The sequence below is a fragment of the Chiloscyllium punctatum genome, chromosome 29 (genome assembly GCF_047496795.1).
Source record: "Chiloscyllium punctatum isolate Juve2018m chromosome 29, sChiPun1.3, whole genome shotgun sequence".
In the NCBI taxonomy this organism is placed as follows: Eukaryota; Metazoa; Chordata; class Chondrichthyes; order Orectolobiformes; family Hemiscylliidae; genus Chiloscyllium; species Chiloscyllium punctatum.
Genome location: NC_092767.1, coordinates 58,987,033 through 59,003,374, shown reverse-complemented (window position 1 = coordinate 59,003,374; position 16,342 = coordinate 58,987,033). Strand labels below are relative to the sequence as shown.

Below are 16,342 nucleotides of genomic sequence, written 5' to 3'. Positions count from 1 at the left end.
ATTAAGCCCAACAAGTCTGAACTAACCCTTCGAAGATCATCCCAGGCCCCCACTTTATTCTCATAACCCCATATATTTTTATGGCTACTCCACATCCTGTGCACAGCTTTGGGCAGTATGAGCAATTTAGCATGGCCAATTCAACTAATATGCACATATTTGGTCTGTGGGAGGAAACTGAAGCACTCAGTAGAACCCCCACCCTCCCCCAAACATCCCCCCACCGCCCCGCCCCACCCACCCATCCCACACACACACACACAGAATGTGCAAAATCTACACAGTCACCCAAAACTGGAATTGAACCTGGGTCCCTCGCATCCAAATTGCGCATCCGTGCCAGCCTCAGGAATGGTTAAAATATGCTGACCTCAGCAGTGTTGAGCACGTCTCATGATTAAATGAAAATAACTCCAATTCCCAAGTATTAGTCTAATATTCGAGAGCCAGAATTACATGCCACAATTTCAATAAATGGAAATAAGAGATCACACAACTTTTTAAAACAATATTCATTTGTGGGATTTGGGCTTTACTGGCCAAGCCAGTATTTATTGACCATCCATAGTTACCCTTGAGGAGGTGGTTGTGAGCTGCTTGCTTGAACTACTGCAGTCCACCTGCTGTGGGTTGACCCACAATGCCATTAGGGAGGGAATTCCAGGATTTTGACCCAGCAACCCTAAAGGGACGGCAATATATTTCCCCATAGGCTGGTGAGTGGCTTGTAGGAGAACTTGAAGGTGGTGGTGTATCCCATATACCTGCTGTCCCTGTCTTTCCAGATTGAAGTGGTTGTGGTTTTGGAAGGTACTGTCTGAGGAACTTTGATGAATTTCTGCAGTGCATCTTGTAAACAGTACAGGGCGGTTACTACTGAGCATTGGTAGTGCAGGGAATAGATCAATCAAGATGCTTTGCCTTGGGTAGTGTCATAGAAGCCAACCGCCCTTTCGTGGACTCCATTTATGTGTCTTGTTGCCTCAGAAAAGCTGCCAACATCACCAAAGACCCACCCCACTCCAGTAATGCGTTCCAATGACCTCTTCCATCAGGCAGAAGATACAGAAGTTTGAATACATCCACCAGCAAGTTACACAATAGTTTCTTCCCTGCCATTACTGTACTGACAAATTGACTCTCTAACTTCAAATAAAGTTGACCTTGGCAATCTTGATCTTGCCTGGTGCACGTCCTGTGCGTTAAACCTATATGCTAAAGATTTTTGCTCTCCCTTGTATGTCCTTTCTTACTATGATCTGCCAACAACATTTTTCAATGTACTTAGATATGTGTGACAATAAATCAAGTCAAATCAAATCAAATGATGTCAAATACTATTACTCTCACCTTACCTGCTTGGATAAGTCATGTTAAAAACTGTTCAGTACACTTATGCCTCTAATATTAGCTACTGATGCAGTTCCATGTTCAAATGTGACAAAATTTCGACAGTATCCAAACTTGGGCTGACAAGTGGCAATGAATATTCAGACCACATAAACACCTGGCAAGTACCATCTTGATTAATAGACAATTTAACCACAACCTTTTTGCCACACAATAGTATCACCTTCACTGAATCCACTGCTATTGACATCCTGGGGTTACCATTGACCAGAATCTCAGTTGGACTTTCTATATAAATATAGCAACAAGAGCAGGTCAGATGCTAGGAATTCTGTGGTGAGTAACTCTTGTTCTGACTTGTAGTCATATAGAATCACCAGTTCATCAAGTTCACAGTGACCATCCAAAGAGCATCCTACACAGTTCTGTGCCCCTATTTTATCTCTGTGATGCCGTATTTCTCATGGCCAATCCTGCACATCTTTGGACTGTCAGAAGAAACTGCAGCACTGGAGAAAAACCCATACAGACACAGGGAGAATGTACACAGACAGTCACCTGAAGCTGGAATTGAACTTGGTCACTGGCATTGTGAAGCAGTATCACTGCAAATCACTGAACCACCATGCTACGCTTCCCAAAACCTGTCCACCAACTACAAGGCACAAGTCAGGAATTTGTCTGAATACGTGCAACTCCAACAATATTCATGAAGCTTTACAACATCCAGGATAAAGCAATCTGGTTGACTGGGACTCCATCCATTTATACCACCATTAATGCTCAGTAACAGCAGTGAGCACTATCTGCAAAATACAAGATGGAAATTCACTAAGATGTTTAGATTGCACCTTCAAAACCCGCAAACACTTCCATCTAGAAGGACGACAGAAGAAAACACATGGTAACACCATCATCTGCAATCCATTCGCCATCCTTACTTGGAAATATATTGCTACACCTTCACTTTCGCTGGGTAAAAATCCTAAAATTCCTTCCCTCAAGCATTGTGTGTCTACCAGAGGACAAGGATTGCAGCTGTCCAAAAAAAATGCTCACCCCATCCTCTCAAAGACAAATTGGAATAGGCAATAAATGTTGGCTCAGCCAGCGAATCCCATGCCCAAAATGAATTTTTACAATACACTTGCCTAGAGGCCTTCACGAAGACATGATTGGTCATATTAAAACAGAAAACAAAAATCTTTCAATCTCATTAGGCCTGTTACATTGCAACAGGAGGAAAGGAATTACCCCGCTGGTACCCATTACTCCACAACAGTTAAATGCCAGGCACTTTTTGTGATATTCAATTTGATCATGGCAGTTCTGTACTTCAGTTGCATGCCCCAATCATTACTCAGTATCTTGGATTGCTCAGATAGACTTAGGGCCACAAACATTTATCAACAGTTTGACTCCACAGTTTGAACATGTTTAGAATGCTGAGCATGGTGAAGAGGGAAGAACTGAAATAATAATGACAAACATTAGCTTTCATTGTATAAACTTTCTATTTATTTCTTAAACATTGAACAAAAGGAAAAGTGTAAAGGAAAAGTGTAAAGTGTAAAGCTTTCTGTTTTGATTTAAGAGTTCTATGGTTCTCTATAAAGTTTTAAGGATTATGGGTTAATAAGTAATCTAAAAAAGGGAAAATATTATGAAAACTTCAAATCTTAACCTAATTAGACACTAGGAAAACAAGGAAGCGTCAAGACTCTGAAAGGATTTATTTCAGCAGGAAAAAGTGAGGCAAGGCATAAATGTTCTCCACCCATCTCCCATGGTGACATTGTGGAGATATTTACACTGGCATGGTTGGAGTTAATTAGATAAAGTTCATCCCATCGATAAACACAATATTTATTTTTCTTGCTTCTTCCTCTCTCCCATACGTTCTGCTATTCATCTGTTCATTGTCTTCATTGCTTTGTTTTTATCAGTCAAATCTTTTGCTGGAAGATGTCTAATGACAAAAACAAATTTGATGATGTGATTGTAATAAAATCATAAATATGCAGCCCGAATGAGGCAACTCTGATAAACTATCTTTAATGCTGCATTCAGTTAGCTCATATAATTCAGGGATGGAAATCTGCCATCTTTACGTACATGGGACTGTGGATCCATGGCAAAGCTGTTGACCCTCTGAAACGGCCTAGCAAGCCATTCAGTTGAAGGGCAACCTTCGATGAACAATAACAATAGCACAATTTCCTGCAGTTGCCCGAGAGTTTTTGTCTCACACCCTACCATAAATCGTGTGGATGCTCTAATGGTGCAGGCTACTTAAGCAAAATTATGTGCCAAGTAACAGAGGGACACGTTGCTAGGGGTGAATGAAATGGACGAAGCTCACAAAAACATTGGAAGGCACCATTTGGGCAGAATGGGATGTTCTATACTAAAACTTTTAAATAATTCTATGAATGAATATCAATAACCAAGTCTTAGAATGCATTCTTTAATAAGTCTACTGAGTTTAACTTTACCTTAGTTTTCCAAGCAAGTATTGAGATGAATATTCCATAAAAGACACTTTTGCAAATCAAGATCAGATATGTCAATTTTCCTGTTGCCATGCTGTGCATTTTCACTTCTATAAAGAAATTTGTAATGAACATTGTTAAAATGCTTGTTTTCTTGAAGGAAGAATTGTTTTTGTTAACAAAAGAAACATATCTTTATTTTAGGGTCTCAATGTAAAATTAAGCTGTAAAATAGAATACGTCCACCTTTGATGCAAGAAGTTGCCCTCTAGCCTATCTCTCTATGTCAATTATTATTCAGTGATGTACCATGTTACTTTTTGAATACCTTTATTCACTGTAGGAATCGCATGAATATTTACTTCTAAATGTGAGGAAATATTTAAACCTGGAACTCAGAAATGCATGTGTTGAGAGCTCGTATCAGGCATGAGAATTTGTATCAATGTAGAGCATTTTTCTCTTCTGGTCACTTAAGCCCTACTTCCAGTGTCAGTAGAGGGGGAAAAACACAATTGTGCAGAAGCATTGACTCACTGATCTATTTTCCTCTGAGGCAGATGTCAAGCATCTAGTAACATTATGACATTCTGCAAGGGCCCTGGAATAATATACTCCTCTCAACCAAAATTACCAAAACAAATTATCAGGCCATTACAGTTTGTGGGAGTTTGTGTTGTGAAAGTTGCTTATTATAATTCTCATATTGCTGCAGTGACTGCAGTTCAAACTTACATCATTTGAAAAAAGAAGTTTATTGGGATGCAATTATTTGCATGAAATATCTGTTACAATAACACATTTACAATTGCCATTTATGCACTGTGACTATTTAAAGTCATAGATGTCATGGACAAAAGAATGCCATTTGACTCATTAAATTGTAAAAGAAACCAATCTTCCTGATTTCTTCACTCTATCTTCATAGACCTGGAATTTTATTGCTCCAAGTGGTCATCCTTTGGAAATAATTGTTTGTTTCTGTTTCACTACCCACATCGGCAAGTTGATTAGTATTCTCACAAAAGAAAATATTTTCTCACAGTTTTCCTGCATTTCTCACACAAATCCTAAAGTCGTGTATTCATCAGTTAAAAGAGCAGATTTTCTTTGTCCATGCTATCAAAATCTTTATCGCATTTCATACGCCTTCATTCAATATCCCCTCAATCTCCTTTATTACAAAGGAGAACTATTTTAGTTTCGCCAGCCTAACCTTGTGGGTAACAATCCCATTTCTAGATCCAATGTAGATAATCCCCTTACACCCCCTCAAAGATTGTTCATATTATTCTTAAAACATGATATTCAGAAGCAGGTAGAAGGATGTAGTGACTTACCTTTACTGATGCCGCAGATTTCTGAAAGAGATTTAATAGAAAAATTAGCATCAGAGTACTTGTTCGAGTGATTGTTCAGATGTAGATCATCACACAGTGGCCCATGGGTTAACACTGCTGCGTCACAGCACCACGGACATGGGTTCAATTCTAACCCTGGGTGACTTTGTGGAGTGTACATGTTCTTCCTATGCTTGCACAAGGTTCCCTCACTATCCAGAGGTGTGCAAGTTAAATATATTTGCCATTCTAAATTTTCCTGTGGTTTGTAGGCTAGTTGAATTAGCCATGGTACATCAGGGAGATGGGGTTGCTAGATCTGAGTAAGATGTTCTTCAGACAGTTGATGCAGACTCATTGGGTTAAATGGCCTCTTTTCACTCTGTTGGGATTCTATAAGTTGTATGTCAGTCTGCATAGAGTCTGATGCTGCTTTTGCAAGATTTTAGAACATTATTTCCCATTAACTTTATATTATTTGTCTATTTTTTGAATTATTTAGCTGGTTATTTATTTATCTATAAATGTATCTACTCACTTTCTTATTCATAAGAGCACAGACACTGTTTAAATCAACATTCCAGTATTCTTTGAAGCTAAAATTAAAATCATATGGGGTTAACACAAGCACATACCAGCATTAATGGGTAAAACTTCTGAATGGTTTGCCGGTTGTGATCCTTGGTAATAATGTTCCACTTTGCACTCAATATTTTTAGACTTGGCCCAGGTTTGAGCATTTAATCTGAACCGACTGCTGATGCTGTAGGTCTTTGTCTCAGGTTTGAACATAGAATTGATATCAGTCTGAATTTTCTCATCAGTCGCTGATATCGCAGTGCCATCCAGAAACCAGTGGATTTTGATATTGTCAGGATAGAAGTCAGTTACTAGGCAAATCACAGTTGCTTTCTCTTTCTGTTTAATCTCATCTGGTGAGGGTTTAAAGATTGTGATGATAGGATTCTTAGGATCATGTTCTGTGTGAATTAAACAACGATAAAGAAAAAGAACACGTGTGAGATTGAGAATCATCTGCAATTTTAAAATAGTACATTATTTTTACATAATACAATTAGCTTAATGTAAAATACAAAATAATGCTGTCTGTTTTCTTGACATCATGCTACATATTAGTAATAAACAATTGAATCTCTTTGCATGTTGTGTATTTTTTGTACCTTTTAACCAAAACACTGAGAATTCAAATCTGATCTTTTTCTTGGTAACTAACTGTAGTGTAATTCTGTCCTAAACTCAAAATGTTTTCCTGTCAATTTGAAAGTGTTTTTGAATTTTGGTCAAACCTATTATTAATTTACTGAACCATCTTTTACTCTGTAGATGACATTTCTAATTCTGCTCATAGCTGTTTTCTACATCTTGTGACCAGCAATGTAACCATAAACTGTTCCAATAAATGAGGATGTTTTTCTGTCTCTTACATGATAGTAGGTAGAGATACCAAGTTAACCCTGCCAACCCAACCCCTTGTCTCACAAAATAACAAAATTCCCCAAAATCAAGTAATTAGACTTTTATAGAATATCTCTAACACACACAGACACACACAAACACACAAATGTGTATACACATATAATATATAGTACTACTGGATTTATTTCCGTCACCAACTCAGGCTGTACATGTCAAATCAAATACAGTTTTTAAAAAGATCTTATGGTCTGTAACCCACTGATTTTTGGAAAATAAAGATTTTCAAGGAAATTACATGGAAGAGCAAAACATAGAATTGTATCAATAGGAACCTTAATTGTCTGAATATAGTGTAAAGGGTAGAGAAGGTTACGAGTTCCTATGGTGTGTCAGAATTTTCCACATCAGAATGTTTTCAGTGAAATTAGGAAGCAAACAAAAAAACTGTCATATTTGATTATTGGGAGAGAGGTGGGCCTCTCTCAAGGGTGAGTGGGAAAAGATTAAAATGAGTTGTGTGATCATTGTATCATAAAGTTTAGCGTTACAATGAAAATGACAAGGGACAATTTGGAGTAATAATAGTTAATTTGTGAAAACCAATTTTAATGATGTTTGATAACAACTAGACCTGGAACGCATAAATTGCAACCAAAGATTGACAGAAAGCCTGGTGTATTTTCAAACAATGGTGTATTTTCAAAGGAAAGCTAGAACAGGCACCAGCAACTTTTTGAAAGTGATAGTTACAGCAAAATAAAAGGACTTCTCTAGGTTATAAAAGGTTATGCAAATTATTATGAAGAATTAATTATGTGCTCTTAACAGATATCAAACAGAATATTCAATTGAGAATTATGTTATATGTTTTCAAAGTTTACCAGGCACCAAGAGCAGACGAGGTGCATTGAAACATGTTAAGTGAAGAGAAAAGTGAAGGGCCTTTGATCTCCTTTCTGTTGTTCTTAGTCTTAGGGTGGTGCCTGGAGATTGGAGAATTCAACAAAAAATACTGGAAAGTTCTCCATGACTTTGTGATGGATATAAATCCAATAACATATGTTAAAAAGGCAAATTACTTTTCATGAAAAATGTATTAGAAAAAGGCAAACAACTACAAGCTGCCCATCTTAACGTCTGTGTTAGGGCAATATATAGAAACAATAAATTGTAGCAAATTACTGGTTGCACTCATAAAATGGTTGCACTCATAAAATGTGATTATTTAGAGAAAGCTAATATGAATTTCTTAATGGAAAATTACATTTAATTGACATTTTGGAGTTTTTTGAAGAGGTAACAAATAGGGCTGATGAGGGCAATGCTGACAACATGGTGTATATCAACTTCTAGACAGCCTTTGATGTAGTACTGCATAACAGACTTGCAAATGCACTTGGGGTTCGACATAATTACCAGGGACCCTGGTTCGATGCCAGGCTGGGGCAACTGCATATATAGAATTTGCACATTGTCCCAGTGTACGCATGGATTTCCACCAGTTGCTCTGTTTTGCTCAAGTAGTCCAAAAGATAGTTGATGGATTGACCATGCTAACTTGCCCTGTATAATCTCAGTATGTGCATGTTAGGTGGATTAGACATGATATATATGGTTACAGGATAGACTCTCTTTGGAGTGTCAGCACAGACTTGATGGGTTGAATGGCCTCTTTCTGTATTGTAGGGATTCTATGTTTTTAATAGTTTCAGGCCAATCATCAGGAATCTTTTCCTTTAAATAATCTATATATACATAATACAAAGGATATATGATCTTGGTGTACAGGAGAAAATTTCAAATATTACAGATTATACGAAACTTCACAGCATTGTGAACTGTGAGGAAGATAGTGTGCAACTTCAAAAGGATATAGACAACTTGGTGCAGTGGGAGAATATTTGGGAAATGAAGTTTTACACACGGTCAGAAGAACTTGGAGGTATAGTATCAAATAAAGGATACAATGTTAAAACTTGTGTCCTAACAGACAAACCTTAGTGTATATCTGTAAAGGAAATTAAAGGCAGCACGGCAGAGACAGCAGTTGATAAGCTAATTAATGTGTTCAGTTTTATTAATTGAGGCACTGAGTTTTTCAGCAAGGATTTATTTTGAACTTGTATAAGACCATTGTTCTAATCCTGAGCACCACATTTCAGGCAGGATGTGAAAGTATTGAAAAGAGTACAGAAACATAAAACTGTGTTTGATGCCGTATGTAGAATTTGCACATTGTCCTAGTGTACGCATGGATTTCCACCAGTTGCTCTGTTTTGCTCAAGTAGTCCAAAAGATAGTTGATGAATTGACCATGCTAGGTGCATGTTAGGTGGAATAGCCATGGCACATGTGGTTACAGGATAGACACTCTTTGGAGGGTCAGTACAGATTTGATGGGTCGAATGGTCTCAAGTTTGATGCAACTTGACCTTATTTTTATTTGAATGTAATTCTATAGCATATATCAGGTGGGAAAGTCGCTCAAAGTCACAACCAAAAGTCAGCTCCATCTCCATGAAAAGTAATTGATGTTGGAATATTAATAGGTCTTGATTAACACTCAGACATCTAAAATCTAGAATATTACCCATTTCTGTCTTAGAAAATAATTGAACCAATGATTCTTCCAAACCACTGTTGGAAGCAATTGGACTGAACAAGCTGAGCTCTTTAGAAATGGCATAATGTGCTTTCATAACAGCAGTTCTCGATATAAGAGAAATGAATACAGTGTACAGAGAGCTGAGTGAATAGTTGGTTTAAAATTTCGAAGGAGGAAAAATGGAGTCTAAAGTGAGTGGATCCTAAATGTAAGACAGTCAGCAATAAATCCTGTGGAGATTTCAAGAGAAACCTATTTACTCATGGGGTGGTGAGAATGTGAAATTCACTATTTTTACTTGTGTGAATTTCTGAGAAAATGAGTATAGATGGAGTCAATAGAAGCTATTTAAAGAGATCAATTCTAAAAGTGCGGGGAGCCACTGGCTTGGTGGTGTTATCGATGGGCTGTTAATCCTGAGACCCAAACAATATTTTTGGGACCAGGGTTTGAACCCTGCCACAGCAGACAGTGGAAATTGAATTCAATTAGTAACAAATCTGAAAATACGAGTCTAACGATGACCAGGAATCCATTGTCATTGTTAGAAAGCCCCATCTGATTCACTAATGTTCTTTATGGAAAACAAGCTGCTATCCTTACCTGGTCTGATCGATATGTGACTCCAAATCCACAGCAACATGGTTGACTCTTAACTGTCATTTGGGCAATAAATGCTGCCTTATCAGTGATGTCCTTATCCCATGAATGAATTTTCAAATAATGAAGTTATATGGTTGGGTTACAGTAGAAGAACTAAGATTGGACTCACATGGAGTTTAAATGCTAGAGTTCACCTGTTGGGCTGAATGGTATACTTTTCGATGGTGCAATCTACCAGTGTAATGAACATTTTACAACCATAAAGGCATTTTTCTTTCCTCTTAGATTGTTAAGATCTTAGCGCTCAGACAGTAGTAAGCTGAGTGACTGTCAGTGAAACATAGTTATAGTGAAAGACAGCAACCCGAAAATAAAAATCATCTGCGATTGTGACAGTTAGTGTCTATGCTGAGAAAATTCAGTCTCTGGATTTGGAATACAAAACTGGATTTTGGAGAACTACACAAGCTAAAAGGCAAATTTCGAACAACTCAACTGTTTCTAGTTATATTTACATTTAAATGATGCAATATTTAAGAAGAAAACAATGCCATAAATCCATAACGTGTTCAAGCCAAGTGTGCACAATTGAACAGAAACATTGAAATCTGCTGACTATGTTCACACATCAACCATTGAACTAGAGCTGAGACCTCACAATTTAATAAACAACCACATTTTTTTTTCTCAAGCAGTAAACGTTGGTTCAGGACATTGGGAAAGAATTCCTTCATCTTCACTTTTGTCCTCTGCTCCTTTCCACCTACTAGAGATAACTGATGGAGTTTCAGATTAATGTGTCAGCTGAAGGACAGCTTCTCCAACATATATCACTCTCTAGTATCAGTCTTACATTAACCCTTCCTTAACACCGATCTTCTATAGTGAGGCATTCCATCACTACTGAAGATTTAAACCAGCTGCCTAGTTAATGGGTTAACATCTTCTGAAACTATAACACTTTGCCTTGGAGGAAACTATGCTGCAATGGTGCAACTTAATAGAAATGCTGAAACAAGATGGTAATTTTGAGAATCAATCTCTTTCTGAACCAGTTAACCTGAAATTGACAAATGTGAATTCACAACATTTCACCCTTACCTCAAGCTGTAACCAGCCACAGTAGACCAGAAGGCCTTGAGCAAAATATTACTGTGTATAAGTTGGAATTTTAAAAATTGCAACTTTCCAGTCTATCCACATAACTAAAGTCCCCTAGTGCTGGCAGCATTTCCATAAATGTTTCCTGCCTCTCTCTAACATCTTGGCACTATTCTGAATATGTGGCAATCAAGGAAATGAAACAACTGCCTCACCCAAATTTAGAAAATGCATAGAAATAAATATATATCTATTCATATAGTGCCATTGATGCAGTAAAATATATCCTCCCAAGGCACTAGGGCAGGTGTTAAAAGTTTTTAAATATTATTTTTAAAGGAAGAGCAAGGGAGAGATAAAAATAATTAGGAACATAATTGTGGAGTTTAGACGTTTAGGGCAGCTGATGGCAAGGGCTTTATTGGAAGGGTTAAGGAGGGGGGAATGGACAAGAGACCTGAATTGGAGATGTGCAGAAATCTTATAAATTCATAATATCCAGACCTGAAAATCTAGAAGCCCAAATTCCAAAATCAATTTACTTATATTCCTCGTTATCCAGAAACATATTAAAGTGTTCCTGAAACTACACAGTTGACTAATTGTTTGGAACCAGCAATTGAAGTTTTGAAATTGGCAAGTAAGCAGAGGTACACTCACAATAATTCCGCTGGCACTGAAAATGTAGTTGTACTTCCAATGAAGTAATTTGTATTTTTGTAGTGCAGTTAACATCTGTTGCAAAAAAAATTTGCGAATTTGTAATTGCTTTAATTGTGATTTAAATGAAAGCACTACTTTGACCTTTTCATTCAAACAGTTTTGGGGCTTTCACGACTGGAATTGCATTTCTGGTGTTTATATTAGAAATAGTTAGAAAAAAATATTGATATCAATAAAATATGCCAAAGTATACGGAGAGTACATGAGAACAGGGTGACCAGAGTTAGTACCAAGGATGAGGGGCTTCAGTTATTATGGCGAGCCTAGATGTTCTCCTCAGAGAAGAGAACATTAAAAGCATTTTTAATTGAGATCTTCAAAATTATGAAGGATTTACATGGAATAAAAGTTGAAAAATTGTTTCCATTGGTTGGTGAGTAAGTAATTACAGGTCATGCTATACATTTTTCTAAAAACTACTGGGTTCGTTATGACTGGAAATGTATCATCTATAGTAGCAACAGAAGCACGTTTGACAATAACTTTCAGTTGGAATCATGGATAAAGGAAAACACTGCTGATTATAACGAGAAATCATAAGTGATAATAACTGGGTAACTCTTGCAGTTAACTGATAAGGTAAGATGGATCAAATTAGTTCCTTCTGCGCTAAATACTAAGTGAGAATGAGTAGTTTTCAGGATGCCATAGCAAACTTAATACATTCACTAATTTGCTTTAGGAGTGGAAATGTGGCATTATTGTTCAGGTCTCACCTTAATGTGAATCCAAGCCAATACTGGTGACTCTTAACAATTTTCTAAAGAGGCAAGATAGATTCAGATGGGTGAAATCTTATAATCTGCTTGCTTAGTAACGGTGTCTTTGTGAAATATAAATCTTGCAATACATTTTTTCCAGTATTAGCTTCAGTTTATGAGGTCTGTGGATAATTTCAAAGCGAGGACTGAATACTTGGAGTCATGTAAACTTTGAACACTGAGATTGCGTACCTACCTAGAAATGATAGCTTCGACCTGGGACACCACATGAATAAACTGAACTCATAGATAAGAGAAAACCTGCAGCCTGGCAATAAAACTACTGGCCACTCAGTTATAAGAACATAAGAACTAGGTGGCAGAGTGGTCAATTCAGCCCCTGAAGCCTGCTCTGCTATTTGATGCAATAATGAGTGATCTCATCCTAAACTCTACTCTTGCATCTGTTCTTCATAACCCTTTCAATCTTTTGCTAATTATAAGGACTCAGCAGAAGTAATGTGTCCAATTCTCGGCATCACGTATAAAACATATGTCAAAAAATTGGAAGAAGAAGATGAGATTTTGCTAAAATTGTGATTTGGTTTCAATTATGTGGAGAGACTGGAGAAGCTAAGTTTGTTCTCCCAATGTATGTCACCAACAGTTAGCTGGTACATTCACAGTCACGAAGGGTTTCCTTGGAACAGATTGGCAGAAGCAATTTCCACCATTCAATTCCCGGAGCCTCAAACTTCCCTGTGCCTCAAATGCATGTAAAAAACAATCTGGTTCGAGCAAGAGATGACTTTCGTTTATTTGGATAGATTGAAACGCCAATATTTGTTTGTTTCTTTGATATGCTACTATGCAGAACTGAACCGCATTTCTGACTATGTATTTTAGACAGAGAGAGACAGCGAGAGAGAGTTTTTATGAATAAAGTATATTTGTAAATTAAACATCCTTATGAATATGCAATGCACCTTACCATGTCAGTTGGGGTTTGCAATATTCTAACTGAAATGAGATCACAGGTAAGTAACTGGAGATTGAAAAATGATACAATATAGTCGCAAATATTTTAAACCACTGATGTATTTTACGTTTACCTACCTGCAATTGTCAGTTTAGTGCCTTCACCAAAATATAATTGGTTGTTGTTGTTGTAGCACAATGTTAAACACCCATTTAAAAACTTCTAATACAAACAGGCAATTCGGCTGGGATGTGTTTCAGTTCCTGAAGCAGAACCACCATTTGCAATATCCCTTGATACCCTTGTGCTTTAGAAATCTATTAGTTTTAATCATGAAGGTTCAATGTTCTTTTTGTAGGGGAAAGGATCCCGAATTCTATTTTGATTACTGTGAAATAATGCTTCTGGATTTCACTTCTAAATGCTATAATTCCAATTTTAAAATACTGTCTTCTCAGTCCAGATGTCTCCACGGAAGAGTAAATCGTGCATAGTCAACATTCCCTTTATAAAATCCTAATTTGGAATAATACTTTACATGCATATTTTCTAAAGTACACGGAGCTTTATATTTTCTAATTTGAATGCTGAAGAGTAACTGGCTACTGCAATATAAACACTACAATATTTCAATTCACAATATCACAAAACATTACAATACGCCACCAAATTGTTTAAACCGGCAGTGGTCTCAGTATTTTTAAAATGATATTTTTTAAGAGAATCTAAATCAACGTTTCTGGGCCAAAAATGTAACCATTGCTCGTGCTGGATTTAATTACTAATGACGGTAAATTGTTACGGGAAATATCAATAAAACGATTTTTTAAACTGATTACATTTTCCATCATGTTTTTCACTTCATGTCTCTTTCCACTCAGTTCATGATTTCTTAACCTTTTGTTGTGCTCCCTTATGTAGCTAATTTAACAATTTGCCCTGCTACTCAGTCATCACAATGCTTATTGGCATTCAAGGGAAAGCAGTTGATTGATTAGAATTATAGAGCATAGAACAGTATAACAAAGGAACGGGCCCTTCAGCCCACCATATCTGTGCTGACCATGATACCATTCTAAATTAATTCCATCTGCCTCCAAGTGGTTTGTATCTTTTTATTCTCTGCCTGTTCATATGTCTGTCTAAATGTCTCTTAAATTTTGCTCGTATCTGCTTCTGCCACGTCCTCTTGCTGTATTTCCCAGGCACCTACCTCCCTGTGTAAAATACTTACCTTGCTTACCTTCCTTAAATTATATATGTATTTCAAATGTTACGTGACGCTAAGTAGGATCTTGATAACTAGATTTTACAAAATTAGTAGGGAGCTGATAACGAAGTGGACTGATATATTGGGTAGAGATGAAATAGTTCTGCAGGTTGGGCTCGTTAGTACTCAAAGGTCATAATCGAATCTTTGGGGTCAGAACCATCAGGAGTGCATTTGGGAAACATTTCCATAGGCAAACGATGGTGCAGGAATAAAATTCAATTGCAAGTTACAGTTGTTGAAATATCTTTTGGAAGCTTTAATTCTGAGGCTAATTGTTTTTGTCAACACATATTCAGGTTTTGGGCAAGGATATTTGGACTTAAGTCACAAATTAGCTATGATCATATTGAATGCTGGAACAGACTGAATGGAGTAAATGGCCTATTGCAGGTCATATGTATCTATGATTCTATTTCAGACAAATTCCATTCAAGCCTATTCAGCGAATTTTCACAAATGTTTCATTTATAGTTCACAAATTTATACTTTCAGTTTGTAATTAAGCTCCTAAACTCTACTGTAGACATTTCTCCAATATTTCTAAATGTATAACCATTTATTACTGGTTTCCTTGCTGGATGCAATCTTCTTCATTCAATGTTAGACCAATTTTCCTTTTAAATACTGCTTCAATGTCCCTATTATGCAATAGTTTCCAGATCACAACAACATGCTGCCTGGAAAAATATGCTTCACAATTTCACAAAATTACTTTAGGTTACATATACCTCTGCTGACAAAACTGTTCCTGGTTATTTTATGCATCCAGAGTCTTCACTATTTTTGAGACTTTAGTCGAAACTTCATCTAAATTCTAAGGAGCATAATACCAATTTCTCTGCTATGAACTCTCAAATATACTTTCTCATCCTTGGAACCATTTAAATGAATCTTTTGTGCAACCTCTTGACATTCTTCTGAGCCATATCTGCAAGCAGATACGTTATTTCGGTTGGAACGTATTTCATGATTTATGAAAGTTAGGTACAACTGCATTTCTTAACTTTACTAATGAATGTACTAATGAACTTGCAACAATGTTTCATTCCAAACCTCTTGACTTTTTTTGTGATTTATTTATCCTTCTGTCTCACAACTATCAATACATTAAAGTAATGGAGGAGCATTTGAAACAAGGGTGTCACAATCAGTCTGTGATATTCAGGATAGTTAGTTCATATCAGTTATAATGCTGAAAATTGAATTTGGTTCAGCAAATTTTGAATATGGCATTTGGAAGCATACAATTTTGGAATCTGCGCAAGGGTATGGTTTTGATTGTGTTCACATATTATGCACTCGGCTGTACAGTTAGATTTAAAACTGCTTTTGATTTTAAAAGGACAATATTCTCTTATATTGCTTTGCTCTGCAGAGCCAACTTGACTCTATATCACTTAACCAACACAAGAGTTTAGAACCAGCAGCAAATGTACAGTCATAAATTCCTGACATGGCATGACACGCTCTGTAGTCTTTACAGGTCAGTCCATTAAGTTATTTACTATGTTATTCTAACCTAAAACTCTTTATCTTTATCTGCTGTACTTTTAATCTGGTCTTGAAATCTTTTCTACTGCTTTATGTCTTTAATTTCCCATCCTCATGCAGCTTTGATTACATAAAATCTGAAATTATAAACTAATTTAATGGCAACTATGTAACCATTGTCTATTACAGTCAGTAGCCATCTGACTCACTGGTATCTTTCAGCTAAGGAAATCTTCCATCCTTACCT

General features: G+C 36.7%; 1 protein-coding gene across 1 annotated transcript in view; it reads right to left on the bottom strand.

The window, feature by feature from the left end:
• Window positions 1-2,903: 2,903 nt before the first annotated feature.
• Window positions 2,904-16,342, bottom strand: part of LOC140454438 (M1-specific T cell receptor beta chain-like) — a 70,094-nt gene continuing 56,655 nt past the window's right edge. The window contains exons 4-7 of the mRNA XM_072549171.1: window positions 5,818-6,162; window positions 5,183-5,203; window positions 3,846-3,952; window positions 2,904-3,319 (exon numbers count right to left, since the gene is read on the bottom strand). Of these exons, the coding sequence (XP_072405272.1) occupies window positions 3,293-3,319; window positions 3,846-3,952; window positions 5,183-5,203; window positions 5,818-6,162 (500 nt within the window). The 3' untranslated portion in view covers window positions 2,904-3,292. The remainder of the gene's footprint in view (window positions 3,320-3,845; window positions 3,953-5,182; window positions 5,204-5,817; window positions 6,163-16,342) is intronic.